Source organism: Notamacropus eugenii, chromosome 5, assembly GCF_028372415.1.
Source record: "Notamacropus eugenii isolate mMacEug1 chromosome 5, mMacEug1.pri_v2, whole genome shotgun sequence".
NCBI classification, from domain to species: Eukaryota; Metazoa; Chordata; class Mammalia; order Diprotodontia; family Macropodidae; genus Notamacropus; species Notamacropus eugenii.
Window position 1 is genome coordinate 377148250 of NC_092876.1, and position 19627 is coordinate 377167876.

At 37.3% G+C, this 19627-nt stretch overlaps 1 protein-coding gene across 7 annotated transcripts in view; it reads left to right on the forward strand.

Moving 5' to 3' along the window:
- Positions 1-19627, forward strand: part of GPM6B (glycoprotein M6B) — a 224312-nt gene that overhangs the window by 193025 nt on the left and 11660 nt on the right. For all 7 annotated transcript variants that reach the window (XM_072614350.1, XM_072614348.1, XM_072614345.1 and 4 more), the window contains 2 exons: positions 12054-12240; positions 14233-14389. In XM_072614350.1, coding sequence (XP_072470451.1) covers positions 12054-12240; positions 14233-14389 — 344 coding nt within the window. The remainder of the gene's footprint in view (positions 1-12053; positions 12241-14232; positions 14390-19627) is intronic.

Below are 19627 nucleotides of genomic sequence, written 5' to 3' on the forward strand. Positions count from 1 at the left end.
GATGGATTTCTTCACATAAGATATCCTAACTGGTTAACTCTCTTTTTCTAAAAAAAATTCTCAGAGGCAGGATTGGATGGCAACTCTTATAGTTTACTAGTTCTTCTTTACAATCTAATTTAAATTCCTTCGGTTTCACAATGATAATTTTTCATTTTCCTTTTATTCAATTGTATTATACCATTCTTTCTGGAACATTTGGTTAAACTGAAGTCTATTTCCTGTTAATTAACCTTGCTAAAACTTGACTCATGGAATGACAGTGTTAAGGGAAGACATTTGACATTCTTGCAGTAAGAAACCAAATGAGAGGAAGAAGGGGAATCTTTTAAAACCTCCCAAGAGATTTTGTGGACTATTTGTGTGAGAATTTCCCAGACACCAGAACCTTTGGCTGTCTTTGTGACATGTAAATCCTTTCCTCTCAGTTAGCCCAGAGTGACTTCTTTAAAATGTAGCCTTCCAGTTTTGTAAATGTAGGATTTTGCAAACTCACTGTAACTTTCATCTGCAACTTATTCTTTTTTCTAGTTTGTTCTATCTTACTTTGTTCAACCTTAATTGAAGGATGCATGAGATGAAGAATCTGTTTGATAAGGCCTGTATGACTTTTATGACCTAAAAGGACATAAAAATTGCTTTATAATTTTTTTTAAAAAGTGATTTCTCTGTCTCTCTGATGTAATTTTCTGTATCAAGTTTTTTCTACCTCTTGAACCTGTGCTTAAACATAATAAAACCTAGGTTTTTTTACTGATGTAATTTCTGCAATGTGGTAGATTTATTCATCAACAGTAACCTACCACTCAAAGAAGTCAAAGAGGAGATGTTTCTCTCATAACAGATTCCTTTTAATCATATTTTGCCATGTGATATGTATCTGACACATTATCATTCTCTCCACCAATCAGGAGTCACATTTAAGCAGCATTCCCCTCTCCGCCCTACCCCCCACCCCTGCAAAAATGTTCCAGGCTTGATTGGAAAGCTGAGATAGAGCTATAAAGTTGAAAAAGATAGACCTATTCTCCTAGCACCTCTCCCCTGACATACTTTATGCAGTAAACATTGAGTATCTGATTTTTAATTTGAGCCCATAAAAACAGAGAAGTATTTATAATGGTGGGCAAACAATTACACCTAAAATCGTCTTGATGCAAATTGTAATTTGCAAAATGTCAAACATTCTGGGATCACAGAATCACCATTCTCACGGAGCTGCTGTCCTCATTTTTTCCTGTCATCTGCTCTTGGAATGCCTTGGACCTCTCACTGATTTTTTTGAATATAACATATTCTTTTCTGCTATTCCTGCTTCTGGACTTTTACTTGTAGCATTTTTCTCTTCTGGACCTCCACCTTCCTGTAGAGCCCTTTGATCCATCGATGGCATTGAAAATACTAATTTCTCCTTTTTAGGATCCTTCATTGCACAGGTGGTCCTTTATCACCCAAATATACACTTACCAAAATCTGGTCTGTGTTCCTTCCCCATTCCTTTGTAAGTTCCTTATGGTCAAGGATTGTGACCATAGCCCTATAAGCAGGTTTGAGCTGTAAGGAATCCTAGTATCATGAAAGCAACACTAAGAATCCTCCTGACAGTTTTACAGTTGAAAAAATAGAAGGTTAGAGAGGTTAAATGACTTACCTGAGTTCACATAGTAAATGGCAGGACTAGAATTTAAACTAAGGTCTTTTAATTTCAACTTCAATGTCCTTTTCATCTCAGAATTCTTCACTTTTTTTGAACATAATAGGTACTTAATAAATGTCCATTGAGTTGAATTAACTTTCTCCGTTGCCCCAGGCTAAGAGAGTTAGAGAATCAGTCTTTCATAATTCTCACTATTCTATCCCTCCCAACACTGCTTTCCCACATTATTGTATTTCCTTTAGCTCTTTTGCCCAAATGCATTGACTTTGCTGATAATATGTGTGTAGGCCCATCCTATACCTTAGTTACAATTAACATGTTAGTTCTGGTTTTGGACTCAAAATTTGGGAAAGTTTGTTCCATCATTGAAGCAATAAGCAATTATTATTTTTATTGTTACGTATGATACCTCTGGGTTCAGCCACAAGTTTGCCCTCTCCATTAGCTCTGAATTTCCTTATTATGTTTGATTCAAGAACAGATTTTCAAAAGGGTTGTCTAAGGAGTTCATCTTTTTTAATCTATCTCAGTCTTCTTAATTAGGAGATGGGGAATAAGATGACTGAGAGATATCTAAATAGGAAGGAGCTATGATTTTCTTCTGATATTCTGTAGGCAAGTGATTCGCAGCTTTTTGGGGGAAGGGGAGTTAGTTGTGAAACTACTGCTGTTTGTTTTTGTGATATCCCTCTCCTTCTAGAAATGTCAAACACTATATATTTCAATTAGAGTTCATTTGATTTTGAAGATTTCCTTTAGTAATTTGACAACACCTCATGAGAACATTGGAGGCAATTGGGATGTCACAGAGCCAGGGCTGGTGATTATTATTTTCATCAGTATGAGTTTTCACTTATACTGCTACTCAGGCAAAATTTCATCCATTTGTGGTTTCTTGTGATTAGCAACCTCCAAGGGAACTCTTTTGGTTCCTGTTCTTTCTCCCTGTATTTTGTCCCTAGTAAAAAAAATTGTCAAGTGGAGAGGAAGACTGGGTGTGAGGGCAAGGGGGTGGGGGCAGTGGTATTTGTGTGTGTCTAATACCATTCATTCCCTAGGGATAATCTGGGCCCTTGTTTTAGCAGGCCCTCCTCCTGAGAATGTGTTAAATGTGTAGCCAGGATCACAGACAACTTTGGGCAAATCACTGGGCTGTTAATAACTTGCAGCCATGGTAACTGCTGTCCACAAGGCCGAGGACAAAAAATGTTTTTATTCTGTTGTTCAGTACAAAAGGTTCTAGAGATGCTTTAAACAAAATGACCATTGAGCGTTAGATGCATTGATGCATTTTTTTTTTTTTACGGTTGTGTGGTTTATATCTTAAACTGTTTCAGGCTATTTTGTAGGTTGGAGGGTCCGTATGAATTAAAAACCAGTAGTTCTCTTTGTTGGGGCTAAGCTAACTGAAGATGTGATATAGTTTTAACCACAAAGAAACTTCTGCAGTCGTGTGAAGTAAATTAAGGATAATTGTTAAAAATGCATTTGGAATCCAAGCATTGAAACATTTTGGGACAGGTAACATGCCAGTTAGCTGTAGATTTTTGTACTTGTATTCTCTGTTTTTGGCTACTGGCAATGCAGAAATTTGGGAAAACATTGCCTTCAGATGTAAGAAATATATAACCCCTCTTTTATAAAATTTCTAATGGCACATCTGTCTGCAGCTGTATACACCAGGTATATTTTGAAAGATCAATGTTTCCACTGGTTCTTTGGAAACCCTCTACCTTGTAAATAAATTTTCTTTATCTGAGTTTCATTATTGCCTCTGCTGAATTTTTCTAGTAGAGTCTCAGTTGAACAAGGAAGCCTTTTAAAAAGTCCCCAGAAACTGATAAAGTTCATGGGATTTAGAAACTGGAAGGGACCGAAAGATCACATAGTCCACTTGCCTCATTTTGCAGATGAACAATGAGGCTTAAGGAGATTACATGATTTGCCTAACTAACATTGCACAGATGAGATTCAAACCAGCTCTTCTGGTTCCCAGTAGTCAGTGTCCTTTCCACCACAGTGTGGAAATCTTTGAATCTTTTTCCCTCATGGGTCAAAGTTAAATTTTATTAGTCTTATGACAATTATGTTAGTCATAACTATATTAGTCTGATTAGTTAGTATGTAGTAATATTAATATGATTAATTAGTATGATTAGTTAGTATGATTTCAAGGGTGGCATCTTCTACAAGAATTAAGAGTCAAATATTGGTTCAATGAACTACATAGGATTGTTTTCCATGTCCTTTGGCTGGACTGAAAATTGATTTTAAAAAAAAGTGGTCCATTGGGGAGAGTTATTTTTTTTATGTTTAGACTTTTGTTATAGTGACATTTGTATTAAAAGTATGCTTTATGGACACCTTGTAGAAGACAGAAAAGGAGTCAATATCAACCCTGCTATGAATTCCAGATTGACTAATTACTATCTAGTTTTAATTTTTGTGGGACATTTATCTTTTCCTCTGTCTAGGTAGTGTTGACTTGCAATGGGGAATTCCCCCCCCCCCCAAGATAAGATCATAAGCAAAGTGAGTTTATTGAACTGTTTTGCATTTCACATTATTTCAATAAAATACATACAACAGCCATCCTAACTCAGAAATTTAAAGGTTGCTACAGAAACACAAAGTAGGGTCCCACATATTTCCCAAAATTTAGGAAAGTAGAACCTTGTATGGCAGATACCACATTGACAGAATACAATTTTGACCTGGAAAAGCTGGAAGTGGTTTCCTTACCAGTTGCTGAGGTCCAGATAAGTTCATCTGAAGAAGGCCTGGTTCAAAGACCATCTCCAGTGCTTGCTATCTGTGAGCAAGTCATTTAATCTCTCAGCTTCAGTTTTTTTTTCATCTGCCAAATGGGAATAGTGCCTCCCTCACAGGGTTTTTGTGAGGTTCAAAGGGATGTCACACAATACACTTTGCAAACACCATAATGGTCTATGTGAATGGCAGTTTGGCCTTTTTCCTAGGATTCTGTGCTGCAAAGTTGGGAGCCAAAGAGCAGTTAGTCAGGGGAAGAGTACAACTATCCTTTCTAGGCTGTTTTCATATGGACTTTACCTCCCAGGAATGGCAAAGTAGGATAACAGATTTCCAGTTTCATGTACAATCATCTTTTTATTATGCTATATTAGGGAAATGCTTGTTTTATTCCATAAGTTAAAAATAAAATAAATTTTAATGTTTTTAAAAGTTAAGTAAGGTCCCCAATTGATAAATGGTCAAAGGATATGAACAGGCAATTTTCAGAGGGAGAAATTAAAGATATCTATAATCATATGAAAAAATGCTCTAAATCACTATTGATTAGAGAGATGCAAATCAAAACAACTCTGAGGTACCACATCACACCTGTTGGCAAACGTGACAGAACAAGAAAATGATAAATGCTGGAGAGGATGTGGGAGAGTTGGAACACTAATTCATTGTTGGTGGAGCTGCGAGCGCATCCAACCATTCTGGAGAGCAATTTGGAACTATGCCCAAAGGGCTACAAAAATGTGCATACCCTTTGACCCAGCAATATCGCTACTAGGACTATATCCCCAAGAGATCATAAAAATGGGAAAGGGTCCCACATGTACAAAAATATTTATAGCAGCACTCTATGTAGTTGCCAAAAACTGGAAGTCAAGGGGATGTCCATCAATTGGGGAATGGCTGAATAAATTATGGTATATGAATGTAATGGAGTACTATTGTGCCATAAGAAATGATGAACAAGAAGACTTCAGAGAGGCCTGGAAGGACTTATATGACCTGATGCTGAGTGAAAGGAGCAGAACCAGGAGAACTTTGTGCACAGTAACGACCACAGTGTGCGAGAGTTTTTTCTGGTAGACTTGGAATTTTGTAATAACGCAAAAACTTCTTATAAAAAAAAAAAATCCCAAAGGTGGTTCTCAAGGCAAAATGCCTTCCACACTCAGAGAAAGAAATATAGAAGTCACTCACAAAATGTAGCAGATCATGTTTGTGTATGTGTATGTGTTTGTGTATCATGTTCTGATTTGTTATACGATTTCTTTCATTTATTTTAGTCTGACTACATAGCATGACTATAGTGAAAATATACTCAATAGGAAAGTATATGTAGAATCTATACAGAATTGTACGCAGTCGTGGGGAGGGAGGGGGGTAGTGGGGGGTAGGTGTGGGGGGGATAAAATCTCAGTTGTATGGCAGTGATTGTTAAACATTAAAAAATAATAAAAAAAAAAAAAAGAAAAAAAAAGTTAAGTAAGGGACCCAGATTTATGTTACATGATAAAAAGAAATCACGTATGCCTTTTACCCGCAAGTAAGAGCTTTCAATAGACTCTAAGTCTCAACCATATTAATTGCTACAATTTCTTCCATTCTTGTAAACCCAAGGCTCCTAGAACCTGTTTATTGGCATGGTCTGAAATGGGTTCAGCTGTGCTGTCAGATATAAGGATGAGCAATATGGTGGTCTTGCTCTGTGGGAGCCAGGGCTCATGTAGCTGTAAATAAAGCTGGCTGCTGGAAACTTAAAAAGCTTTGGCAGTGTGGAGCAGCTGCTGAGAGGGTGGGATCCATCTGAGTGCTCCAAAAATTTCCTAAGTCCCCTGTTTTCCCTGCTGTTAAGCAAACTAGGCCGACAGCATGGGCTGTATAGTTGACTGTGGAGATCTAAATTGGGTTGGGGGAGGGGGATTGGACCTTTAGCCTTGACCTTCTGGAGACCTAAGGATTGGAAATTGCACTGATGATGGCTAAACAGAACCATTTTTCTTATACCACTTGCATCCTAATCCAGAGAGAAGCTTTGATATTCACTCTGAAAACAATAATTAGCCTTTGTTTATATGTAGGACTTTTAAGATTTGCAAAGGTTTTATAAAAAAATTATCATTTTATCCACCAAACAACCCTGGGAGGTAGGTGTTATTATTGTACCCATTTTATAGCTGAGGAAATTGAGGCAGAGAGGTTAAGTAACTCACTTGGGTTCACATAGCTAGTAAGCTTCTAAGACTGGATTTTAACTCCAGTTCCAGGGCTGTATCCACTATACTGTAACCTATTACAAATATTTTCTCATTTTATCCTCATAGCAATCCTGGCTGGTAGATGTGATTTTACAGTCAAGGAAACTGAGGTAGACGGGTTAAGTGACTTGTCAAGGATTTCACAGCCAAGTGTTTGAGGTGAAATTTGAATTCTTGATTTCAGGTCTAGCGCTCTATCCACTTTACCACTTCATTGCTTATAAAAGATACTGAAATGAAAGAAACTAAATGAGCCAGCAGAGTGTAATGGAGAGAGCATTGGACTTTCAGTCAAGAAGTTTGTGTTCAAGTCCTATATCTGAGACTTAGAAGGCATGTAACTATGACTTTCACTTACTTCATCTGTAAAATGGGAATAATATTCATGCACTATGTCTTTCATAAGAGTATTATCAGAAAAGTGCTGTATAAATGTGAGCTGTAAATAATAATGATGATGATAAGCCATTGAACTTTACCTCCTAATAATTAGAGCTATCCAAACGGCAAATGGGCTGCCTAGGGAGATAGTAGGCTTTCCCTCACTGATAATAGATTCAAGAAAAAGCTTAGATGGCCTTTGTTGGGAATGTTGTAATTAGAAATCTTGTTCAGATGCTAATTGCTCTAGTTGCCTCTGAGTTTTCTGCCCAGTCTGAGATTCTATGACTGTAAAGTTATAATAGTAACAAATGATGGCATATAACTTAGTAAATTTGAGAATGGACTCTATTGATAAAGGGAAGCAATTCATTGACGGCTACTGAAAATTCAAAGGATCTGCTTAGTTTTTAAAAATGAAACCATTAGAAAATTTATCCAATTCTTTATCTTTTCATTTATCTGAAAAGTACCAATGTATTGACCAATATTATTCCTATATGCTTTAGGTCAAGGACCTAAAGTCTATATCTTTGGAACAAGTGTAAGTAACATTCCCATTTCTACAACTCGAGCTCGTTAGGACATGGTGCTTGGTAGGCACCAATTAAATGTATGATATTAACTATGCTATAGGTCAAACTGACACCTAAAGTGCAATAACCACATCCAGTAAAATCCTGATATGTAAGGGAAGCTAGGTGGCACAGTGGACAGAGTGCCAAGCTTGGAGTCAGGAAGGCTCATCTTCCTGAGTTCAAATCTGGTCATAGACAGTACTAGGTGTGTGACTCTGGGCAAGTCACTTAACCATGATTGCCTCAGTTTCTTCATCTATAAAAGGAGCTGGGGAAGGAAATGGGGGATCACTCCAGTATCTTTGCCAATAAAACCCCAAATGGAGTCACAGAGAATCAGAAATTACTGAAAAAAATGACAGAAAAACAAAAAGAACCCAAACACACTAGTCCTATGTCTCCTACCCCATAACCACATTTTTTAAAAAACTCACTTTCAGTAAGTGGATAGGTATATGTAAGGTTGTTCTCTTTTTCCCCTAACATGTGATAGCTATTTTTACAAGAACAATATCCAGCTTGGGGTAGGAAGGAAAGGGGAGGAGCGAAAGAGATATGATGAGAACTCTATTCGTATAATGACTTTTTAAAACATACTTCTTTTAACTACAGCAGAATAAAATCTAGTTGATGTAGCTAGGTGGCAAAGTAGATAGAGTATTAGAATTGAAATCTAAACTATGAATCCTGGTTCAGACCCAAGTGATGTTGAGTCAGATTAGATGAAAATACCTAAAGTCCCTTCAACTCTGGTATTCTATAAGCCCATGAAAAAGAGTTTTACTCCCTATGGGACTAGTTCACTATGTGGGCTTCAATTGTCTCACCCATAAAACGATGGGGCTAAGGTAATCTTAAGAGGTGCCTTCCAAGTGGGTGACAGTATGATACTAAATTCATATCTTTCCCAAGTGTCAGATATTCCTTTCTGTTTGGGCCACTTATAAATTTATAGGAATTTTTTTAATTGTAAAAATGAATAGCACAGATGGGTTCCATGTTTAAAAAGCATTTGTGCATGTGATGGGATGCCATTTCACAGATCCTTTGGGGGAATGTGAACCTTATTTTGTAAATGTTGGTGAGAAGTTGATGAGATCCAGGTAGAAAGTCACTTAAGGCTTCCAGGTAATGACATTTTCACAAGAGCACTTCAGTGAAAAGTGAAGAAAGGTCTTATTTTTTTCAGGAAGTTTACAAAATATTGCTTCATTCAGGACATTTACAAGATAGAACACTTTCTAATGTTCCATGTTCATTTCTCAAGAGAAAATTATTTCCTATTGCCAATAGCAATTATTAAGCAATGTTAATTTTTAGTAGACTATTCACAAAAAAAAAAAATGGTATGTTTACAAGACTTATATTTTCTGTTGGCAAGCCATTCGCAGCCCATGTATGAAGCTCATGTTTTAATGAAAGCTAGATGGCTGGCTTCATGCCCTTGCCCTGAATAATGAATTGCTTTTGATTGCTGTTAAAGATCATAATGCAGTTAAAACTCTATTTTCCTGACAACTCATTTACTTTAAGGATCTGGAGAATATAAACAGAGACAGAGAGGCCATAAGGGATGCAACAGTCAGGTCTCAGCTGTCCTGCTGATGCTCTTTAATAGAAACATTTTTCCAACTGAAATAAAAAATTTCTCTCAGAGTTAAAAATGATGTTGCTTCATGTCACTTGGGGATGTTTTTTAGAAAAACTAATTTTATGAATATCTTCAGGGAAGAATCCTTTTAAATAAAATTGCAGGTCTTAAACCTTAATTCTTTTCTGGCTTAAGGGAACTTTGTGTTGAGCTTACTTTACCCAAATGCACTCTGTGGCTTTTTCCCCTTCTTCCTTTCTCTCTTCTTTCCTCTCTCTCTTCTTCCTCCCTTCCCTCCCTCCCTCTCTTTCTTGCTTCCTTTCTGTCTTCCTTCTTTTTCTTCCTTTTTTCTCTTCTCTCCTTCCATCCTTTCTTTTTTCTGTCTCTTTCCCCCCTCCCTTTCTTCTTTCCTTTCTCTTTTTCTTTTCTCTCTCCCTCCCCCTGTCTTTCTCTCTTTCTCTTCTCTCTGTTTTCTCTCTCTCTTCCTTTCCTTTCCTTCCTTTTTATATTGTCAGGGTGGTGGTGGTGATGAAGTGAATATTTGGACCTTTGATTTCTTAAGGAAGGGAACTCTCATTGAAAAAACTCATCAACCACTGCAAATCTGCACCTACTCAGTAATTTATAGTCTTAAATTGTTATCTGAGAATACTAAGAATTTAAGTGACTTGATTGACCATGGGCACAAAGACAATATGTGTCCAAAGTGTGACATAAAACCAGGACAAAAAAAATTTTTTTAAATATATTTTGTTTCTTTTATATTAAATCTCATCCACCACTACTTAATTCTGAGTGTTTTTCTTTTTACATTTTTTGCTCAATATTGGGCAAGGGGTAGGGGGAAACTGCTAAACTGGTTATATTGTGTTCAATGAGGGTATTTCTTTTCATTGACGTATATTTTGGTGTTAGATGGAATGAGAATATTCCTTGATTTTGGAAACTATAATTCATTGAGGTTTTTGTTTGGTGATTTTTTAAAAATCTAGATTTGGACCTTTTAATTCATCAGTATATGGTATTCCAGCATAGAAATTTCTTCCACTAATGCAGATCAATAACTCATTGGTCGCTTAAAAACTAATAGAAAGACCTGGGGCATTAAGAGGTTAAGGACCCTGCCCGTGAACACTCTGTCAGTTTCTATCAGAAGAAGGACTTCAACTTCAAGGCTCGCCTTCTCATCACTACTTCACAGTTGCTCTCATTCCATTGTGCTAAGGGACCAAAATATCCATTAATTTTCCAAAACAACCTCTTTAACTTAATGTTGCTGAGAGCACAGCAACAGTCTAATTACAGCATTTGCCTCTTCTGGTTGCAAACTATGTCAAAGGCTCAGTGAAAGTCATTAGTTCCAATAGAAATAGTTATTTAAGTTATGCCAGAAGTATAAGGGTTTAGGGATGCTTATTACATTTTCCCTCCTGGGAAACCATTACTTCATTACCTTCCTTAAAAACAAAAACAAAACAAACACCCTCCCAAAAAATAAAAACAAAAACAACTTTTTTAAATTTTAATTTTTATTCATTTTGAACTTAAATTCAAAAAAACGAAAACAAAACAAAACAAAGAACATTTCCCTGTACAGAGCACAACATAAAAAGAGGTTTCAATTTAAACCATGGATTTCCATTTCACCGATTTGCTTTTTTAAAACTATGTAAGAAATACTATGCATCATTTTCAAAGCTATCCTGATTTACTGTGCTTCCTTCTAAGTTTTATTTTGTTCTTTACTGTGTACTTTTTTTCTCCTTCCCTCCCCAACCCACACTTGAGAAGGCTACTATTAGACACAAATATGTGTATGTATGTAAAACCATACTATACAAACTTCCATATATCAGTTCTTTCTCTGGATAGTATCTGCCTTCATAGATCCTTTGTAGTTGATTTGAGTATTTGTAATACTCCAAATGATTTGTCATTCAAAGTTGTTTTTAAAACAATATTGCTGTTACTGTGTACAACATTCTCTTGGCTCTCTTCATTTCACTCTCCATTATTTCATATAAGTCTTTCCACGTTTTTCTAAAATCAAATGGCTCATTCATCATTTCTTAAAGCACAGTAGTATTTCATCACAATCATATACCACACATTCCCCACCTGATGCAAATATCCTCAATTTCCAGTTCCCACCAAAAAGAGAGCTGCTATAAATATTTTTAGGATGTATAAGGGTTTTTTTTTCCTTTTTCCCTAATAACGTTGGGAACCACAACTTCAAAAAAATCTGAATATTCTCATTGTAACTTTTGTGCCAGCATTTCAGAAAATAAACAATGGTGCAGGTCACTTTTCTCATAGCTATTTCACATTTGGAGGGACAGGGAAGGTTCAGGGGAAAGAAACTGTGGATAGCCCTACAACTGCTATAATAGAATAACTTTTGGCATGCCAATTACCTGCCAATCATAGAATTTAGGGCTCTAGTGGGATCATGGGATCATAGATTTGGAGATGGAAGAGCCCCTTCTAGTTTATCTGGTCCAATGCCTTCTTGTTACAGTTGAAGAAAGTGAGTCCCAAAGAAACGATTTGTCCAAGACTTATGTGTATAGCTATTGACTACATAGAAGTAGAAACATCATCTTGTTTGAACACCCTGATGCCTTTTTCTTCACTAGAGGAAATAATCTTCCTTGTACCTACTTTGCCAAAGTTGTCTTGAGGACCTCCTGAGATAAAGTCTGTGAAAACAACCTTGAACATCTTGTACACAACACTCCACAAACATAGCTTGCTAAATGTGGGTTTCCAATCTCGAAATGCATTTAATTGCATTGTTTTGATTTCCTCTCTCTGCTGCCTAGGTTGCTTTGAATGCTGCATCAAGTGTCTGGGAGGAGTGCCCTATGCTTCTCTAGTGGCCACCATTCTCTGCTTCTCTGGAGTGGCTTTGTTTTGCGGCTGTGGACATGTTGCCCTAGCTGGGACCATATCCATTCTGGAGCAGCATTTCTCCACAAATGCCAGTGACCATGCCATACTGAGTGAGGTGTAAGTATTCACTTCTGAAAAGAGCTCCTCTCCCTACCCCCACCAACCCTCTCCTTTCCAAAAAAAAATAACATGAGCCTTTCCTGTCAACAAAAAGATTTTTATATTGTTTTCTATTTTTTTTATTATTATGAATCTGACGCCAAATAAAATGAGCATTTTTGGATATGGTAGGATAGAAAAAGAACATGGAACTACAAGTCACCATTTTGTATAGCTTAATTTTCTTTTTAAATATGTTCTAAGTTCAACTTATAATTTGGGCAGCAAGGTGACAGTGGATATCAGGAGAACTTGTCTTCATGAATTTAAATCTGGCCTCAAACACTACTAGCTCTGTGATGCTGGACAAGTCCCTTAACACTTTTTGCCTAGGTTTCCTCATTTGTAAAATGTGCTGGAGAAGGAAATGGCAAACCAGTCCTGTATCTTTGCCAAGAAAACCCCGGATGGAGTCACCAAGAGTCACACACAACCAAAATGTTTAACCTGTAACTTTCAAAGCTTCCTAGTCTTCCTTTTGTTTTCTTTGTATTTTTTTTAAATGTCTCAATGACCTTCTTTCTTTTCTTCTTGTTACGTTTTCCCTGCCTCTTTTTGTCCTCCTACTTATTGGGAGAAAAGAAAAAAGAAAAACAAAGGAAAGGAATCTTTTAGTTTTTTTTTAAGATAAGGCAAATTATGAGAGACAAAGGAGACCCAATAGCCTTAGGAAAAGAATGAAAGGAAAAAAGGAGAGTCTAGGACTTAGCTAATGGGATGATGATGGTAGTGGTGGTGGTGGTGGTGGTGATGATGAAAGTACAGAACAAGTGTCTTCCATAATTCTGGCCATGACATAGTATATTACTATTGCCTGTGGTGAGTAAGGTGGTACAGTGGATAGACTCATTGACCTGAAGTTAGGATGACAAATTCAAATCTTACCTTTTGACCCTCAGCAACTGTATGTCCCTGGGGCAAGTCACCTTATCATTCTCATCCTGTTTCCTCAGCTATAAAATGGGGATAATAGTACCTACACCTAGATAATCTCAAGGTGTCAGAATATGAAAGATGTTTTGTAAACCTGGAAAAGGCTCACTATAAGAATCAGTTATAGGTCATTTCAAGTCTGTCTCTAGTATCTGAGGGTAAGATAGATGGCTACCTATGTTATACATAGAAAGAATAAAAAGATGAAGGGAATTGGCAATATACTTTAGGAAAGTGTTCATGCGAGTTCTAAAATAAAGGAAGCCTGGACAATCGATGCAGAAACATCCAGCAAGAACCTTGTCTTCCCTCCCTTCGGGCACCTTGATGCCATCTAAACAATGTTGTCCCTTGCAGTATTTATTTCCACAGTTAGCTAGAGTAATCATTTCCGAAGTATCTGTCTCACTTTAAAATTTCCTTTCAGAATTTTCTCTTGCTTTCTGATTCTCTCCTTTTTTTTTTCTTTCTTTGGTTCTAAACGTTTTCCAGCTTATGGGGGGGGGGGGGTTGTTTCCTAGGGCTCCTCTTCCTGACTGACTGACATCAGACTATCTGTGAAGGTATTTTTATAAAATGGTATTTGGCAGCACCCTAATATGGACAAGGTAGAAACATTGGAAAGACCACTTAGGATTTTTTTCTTTTGCTCTCATTTTTGTGATGTACACCCAAGGCATTTTCTGAAGTGTCTTGACAAGCATCAATCTCCATATAGAATTTATTGACCACTTATTGCAGGAAGGTCTTTGTGCTGGATAAGTCTTGGATGACAGAGGTACTGATGACAGAGGGAAGGGATTCTAGGAGGATAATCTTTTTGATGGATGAGAGTCAAAAGTACATTTCTGAGATCTCAAAGAGCCTTGAGTCTACCTTGTTTTTATCTAATTACCACACTGTGCTTTGGATTGCTCCAAAATTTGATTTGTCCTTGTTTATTCTTCACCAAGGTGGGAAAGCTGTCGTATTTGCCAAGTGAATTCCACTTTATCAACGCTCTCTTTTCCTCAACAGGATACAGTTGATGCAGTATGTCATCTATGGAATCGCATCCTTTTTTTTCTTGTATGGGATCATTCTGTTGGCAGAAGGCTTTTATACCACTAGTGCGGTAAAAGAGTTGCATGGGGAGTTTAAAACAACAGCCTGTGGCCGGTGTATCAGTGGAATGGTGAGTCCAACCCTGTCATGATACCTGACACAGTCCAGGCCTAAATAAGCACAACTTGCTTTGTATTTGCTTAAAAGAATATCTAGTTAAAAGCATATGGTATGACTTCCATGCCCCTAGTTTATCATTAAAATCGTGAAATACATGGAATATTGACAAGGGGGAGGGGCAACAGCAGATTGTTTAAAAACCATATTGGCCTTTAGGCAGCCTTTTTAAAAATTAATTTTTATTTTTAATTTATGGAATAAAATGCTCATTTCAATAACATAGTATAATTAAAAAAGATGATTGTACATGAAACTGCAAATCTATTATGTACAACGTGCTATTCCTTTGAAATATACAATAAATTTATCATGTACATTTCTTTTTTTTCCCTTTTTTTCTTCCCAGGCCCCAGAGATGGCTACCATTAGACACCAATAGTTGTATGTGTAAAATTATTCTACACATACTTCCATTTATCAGGTCTTTCTCTGGATGCAGATAGTGTCTTTCTTCATATGTCCTTTATAGTTAATTTGGGTATTTAGGCAGCCTTTAAAATGTCAAATGTTCCTTTTTTAAATGTGGGTGAAATTCCATAAATGTGAGAGAATACTTCAGAGAGAAATTACCATAGTTTCCATTATGAAAAATGATTATGGTGCCACCTAAATCCACACCTTCCAAAATAGTTGCTGCGGGTTGAATTTTAATGTACTCTTTACTGCCTTCATAACTTATCTGTGAGAAGGGGTCCAGTGGCTTTGAAGCAAGGAAGACTTGGGCCCCAGTCCTGTCTCTGACACAAGCAGTGGTTATATTCCCTTAGGCAAATCACTTAAAAGTCTCAGTGCTTTAGGTAAGACTCTTAGGTTGCAAAGACGGTTCCAACATGCATTGGTAGATGAAGTTTATCACTGAGAGACAGGACCAATTCTTACCTTAAAACTTCTGTTGTTTAGTAATTTTCAGTCATGTCCTACTCTTCCTGACCCTGTTGGGGGTGTTGTTGGCAAAGAAACTGGAGCAGTTTGCTGCTTTTCCTTCTCCAGCTCATTTTAAGATGTGGGAACAGAGGCAAGCAGTGAAGTGACTTGCCCAAGGTCACATGGAGCTAGGGAGTATCTGAAGCTGGATTTTAACTTAGATCCTCCTGAATACACAGCTGGCACTCTATCCTGTGTGCCACCTTGCAGCACAACTTCAAACTTACAGTGCAAAATTTTGCTATTGGAGAAGTCATTATATAATGCTTGATCAGTATAATCCTATGACGAGCACTGAACATTTTTTGGAGGGAAGGTGGCATTTTAAAAACATTTATGTAAGTATTTGTTTTAGTCAATGAAAATTATTGTTTCTGAGGCTTAACTTTTTAATATCATTTAATAGGATAAACTCTTTCCATTGGAAAGCATACAGAATTTGGAGTTAGAGGGCCTCATTCAGATCCTTGATCTGCCACTTATAAACTGTGACTTCAGGAAAGTCAATCACATAAATTTCTCTGGGATTCAGTTTTCCTAGCTAGACGGCACAGCCTGGGAGTCAGGAGGACCTGAGTGCACCAGCCTTAGACATTTAGTAGCTGTGGGACCCTGCCCAAATCACTTAACCCTGTTTGCCTCATTTTTCTCAGGTGCGAAAGGAGCTGGAGAAGGAATGACAAACTTCTCTAGTATCTTTCCCAAAGAAACCCCAAATGGGGCCACAAAAAGTCAGACACAACTGAAATGACACAACAGCAACAACAAAAGTGGGGAGGTTGAAATAAATGGCCTCTCAGTTTCCTTCCAGCTCTAAATCTATAGTCCCATTTTTTTTTTTTATCACTTCATCAATGGGATGAAGGAGCACATGTGGTAGGTATTGGATTTGGAGTCAGAAAGACCTGGGTTCACTTTCCATGTCTGATATTTACTAGCTACATGACTAAGAAATCATTCAAACTCTCTGAGCCTGTTTTCTCATCTGTATTTTGGGTGAGGACAATACTTGTAGTACCTATATCACAGTCTTAATGTGATCATTGATCTATATCTATCTATAAGGAACCCCATGGCCCATTCAACCTCCTCGTGTCACAGATAAGGAAACTGAGGCCCAGACTGTTTAAGCAGTAAGCAATTAGAGGCATTATCTGAACCCAGAGTCTCAAGAGCTAGTGTCACCTTATGACACTATTTAAATGTCAGATAGTAGAATTCCCATTATTATCATAACCACGGTGACCATATTTTTCAAACCACAAATTAAGACATGTGGTAGGCCAAAGTGAAGTCTTGTTTCAGAGACTAATTTTTTTTAAACTGAAACTGTCCTCAAAATCCAGAATCTTTCATTTACCTTGTATGTATCTTATATGTGCCTATTTACTTATATGTTGTCCCCCCTTTAGAATGAGGGCTCCTTGAGGGTGGGGAATGTTCTTGTCTTTTTTTGTTTCTCCAGTGCTTAGCACAATGCCTGATTCTTAATAATAAATGCATATTGATTTAACTTGCTGACATATCATTATTGTTACACCCGTAGGTGGAAAGAACCCTGGGTTTTCATTCAACCAGCATTAATTGTGTATCTTCTATGTATGCAAGTGTCATGAAGAACTAGGCACTACTCCCTTTGTCCCCTAGCATATATAACTTTTTCTTTTTTTCCATTATTTTCAAGGGATTAAGTATGTAGACTTCCTTTCAGAGGGTTAAGTGGTAGTTTCAGTGGAATGTCATTTGACAAAATTTGTGTTCCACCAACATGTCTAAACAGACCAGAGCACTTTTTATGGGAAAGGGTTGGGGGGAGGCAATGGTAATTCTCGAAGTTATTTCACTTTTGTCCTCAACCACAGAGGTAAACAAAGATAGCTTCTAATTCAGCCTGAATCCTCTCTAACTGATCTTTAATCCAAGCCCTCCACCTAGGAGTTCACCATAGAAACCCATGCGAATGTTCAGAGATGCCATAAGCAGCTGGTAACAGGGAGCTTTCTCTATTCTATCCTTCCTTTTAGCCCCACCCTCTCTTCCCAAAGAGGAAGGGAGAGTCCCACTGAGTGAAAAGTACCCAGAAGCACATCAGAGGAACCATTCAACTGCAAAATCTTGGAGTATTTGTACAGAAAAACAAAATGCAATTTTTGTAAGACAGAGAGGCTGAAGCTGGGACACAGTTTGTAGAGTAGTATAAGGAAAAAAAAATAAGAGGCTGCATAGTGTTGTAAAAATACCACCAAAATACTGCTACCTCCTGTGTGGGTATTTTTAGAAAGTCAAGGATTACTAAAGTGTGAAAGCTTCAGGTATGACATAAAGAAGCATCTTGGTCTACCTAGGAAACCATGGAAATGCATAGGCACACATGTAGGGTTCCTTTTGCCCTTCGAATTCCTGGACTAGTTAAGTTGACCCCAGTGGTACAGAATCTGAAAGTTAAAGTTAGTTCTTGAAGGCTTTACCATCAGTCTCTTCCCTTATAGAAAGGCAGTAAAAAAGTTTAAACTCCAAATCCTCTCCCACACTTTCCCTGTGGGTGTACATTCTGAGAATATAAATACCCCAATGTGTTTGAGGCAGCTTTTCAAAGCTCTCCAAAAACTGGTAGTCAAGGCTGAAGGTTACGAAGAAAGTGAAGCAATATCATTATATTCTTCCTGAGATCGCCCACGGCAAAGCGTGGGTGAGCACTGAGGAGGACTTTTTTCTTTTTATAAGTCCAATCATTTTTTCTAAAGCTGCTATAATTTTTAAAGACTGAACAAGACTAGAAGAAAATATGAAGGCTTTTCCCCCAGCACAATGTACATTGTTTCAGATTATTTTAAACTCTTTTTAAAATAAACTTTGAGGCTTCTGGCACCCCATAAGGAGATCACTTTCATCATCTACAGAATCATTTACAGAATTCCGAGAATTGGAAGGGACCTCAGCATCTACCTAGTCCAGTCTATCCCTAAAAGGAATCCCCACATGACATAGCCAACATGTCGTCATAAGAGCCTCTGTACACCTCCAGGGAAGGGAATCCATCACCCCTCAAAGCAGTTCATTGGAATTTTGGGCAGCTCTGAAGATTAGATTAGATTTTATGACATCAAGCCTAAATTGGCTTCTTTGCAACTTCCAAACAAAAGAAGTGTAATCTTTCTCCACAAAAGTCTTTCAAATACACATTCTATCTTCCTCCCACCAGTCTTCTTTTCCGTGCAAAACATCCTTAATTCCTTCAACCAGTCCTCTTATTACCTTGACTCAAAATTGATTGACTTCCTAGATAGTGATCAATCTATCAATACACTTGTGGTGCTCAAAACACTGTATTATTCTAGATGAGGGCATAAGAGCAGAGTACTATGGGACTATCCTTTTAAGATATTGCTCTTTGTAACAGTTACTATTTCCTAAATATCTGTTTTTCAAAGATATATCTACCTATAAAAATCACATCTCAACAATTTTTAGTCATTCAATAATTGGGATGACCTAGCAGCTATGCAATCCAGAGTAACACTTGTAAAGCAGTTATTCATAGAAGATGTTCACTGATGGATATAGTGGAAAATTTGTGTCTTAAATACCAATAACCTACCAGTTAATTTATGTAGCTAAGGATCCCAGAAGAATTAAAACTGTAAAATACACAAAAGATAATTTTTAAAAAATGCATGTTGGACTTAAACTGCAGAATGTCACCAATGATAACATGCAAACAAAGAAGCATCATAAGACTGTCTGGTCAGGGAGCAGTAGTGAGAGATAGTGGACAGACACATCCAACATATAACAGGAATCCTTTCAGCCTGTTGGATAAATCTCTTATGACAGATAACAGAAAACTACGGACAAACACTGTACAGGATGCAAAATTATGGAGGGCTTGTGAGCTGAATGGGGTTTGGGAGGTGGGAAGAATGGTGAAGTATACCTGCACTGATGAAATCTCGAATCTTACTGGAGTGGAGTCAGAAGAACTGGATTCTAATATCAACCAATGTTTGACTGGGAAGATCCTATGATCCTAAGTCCCAACATTTTTCTGGGTCTAGTTTCCTTATCTGTAAAATAAAGGGACCTAGTTTGGGACCTCACATATAACAGACACTTAATAAAACACTTTTTGTATTGGATTGTATTTTTTATTCCAGTTAAATGGATAAATAGCATGAATGTCTCTAATATACAGCTATATGCTGTAAGTTGTTGATTCATTGATCTCTTTATGACTGATTAAAAAGTACTAGAGCTAGTTTACCTC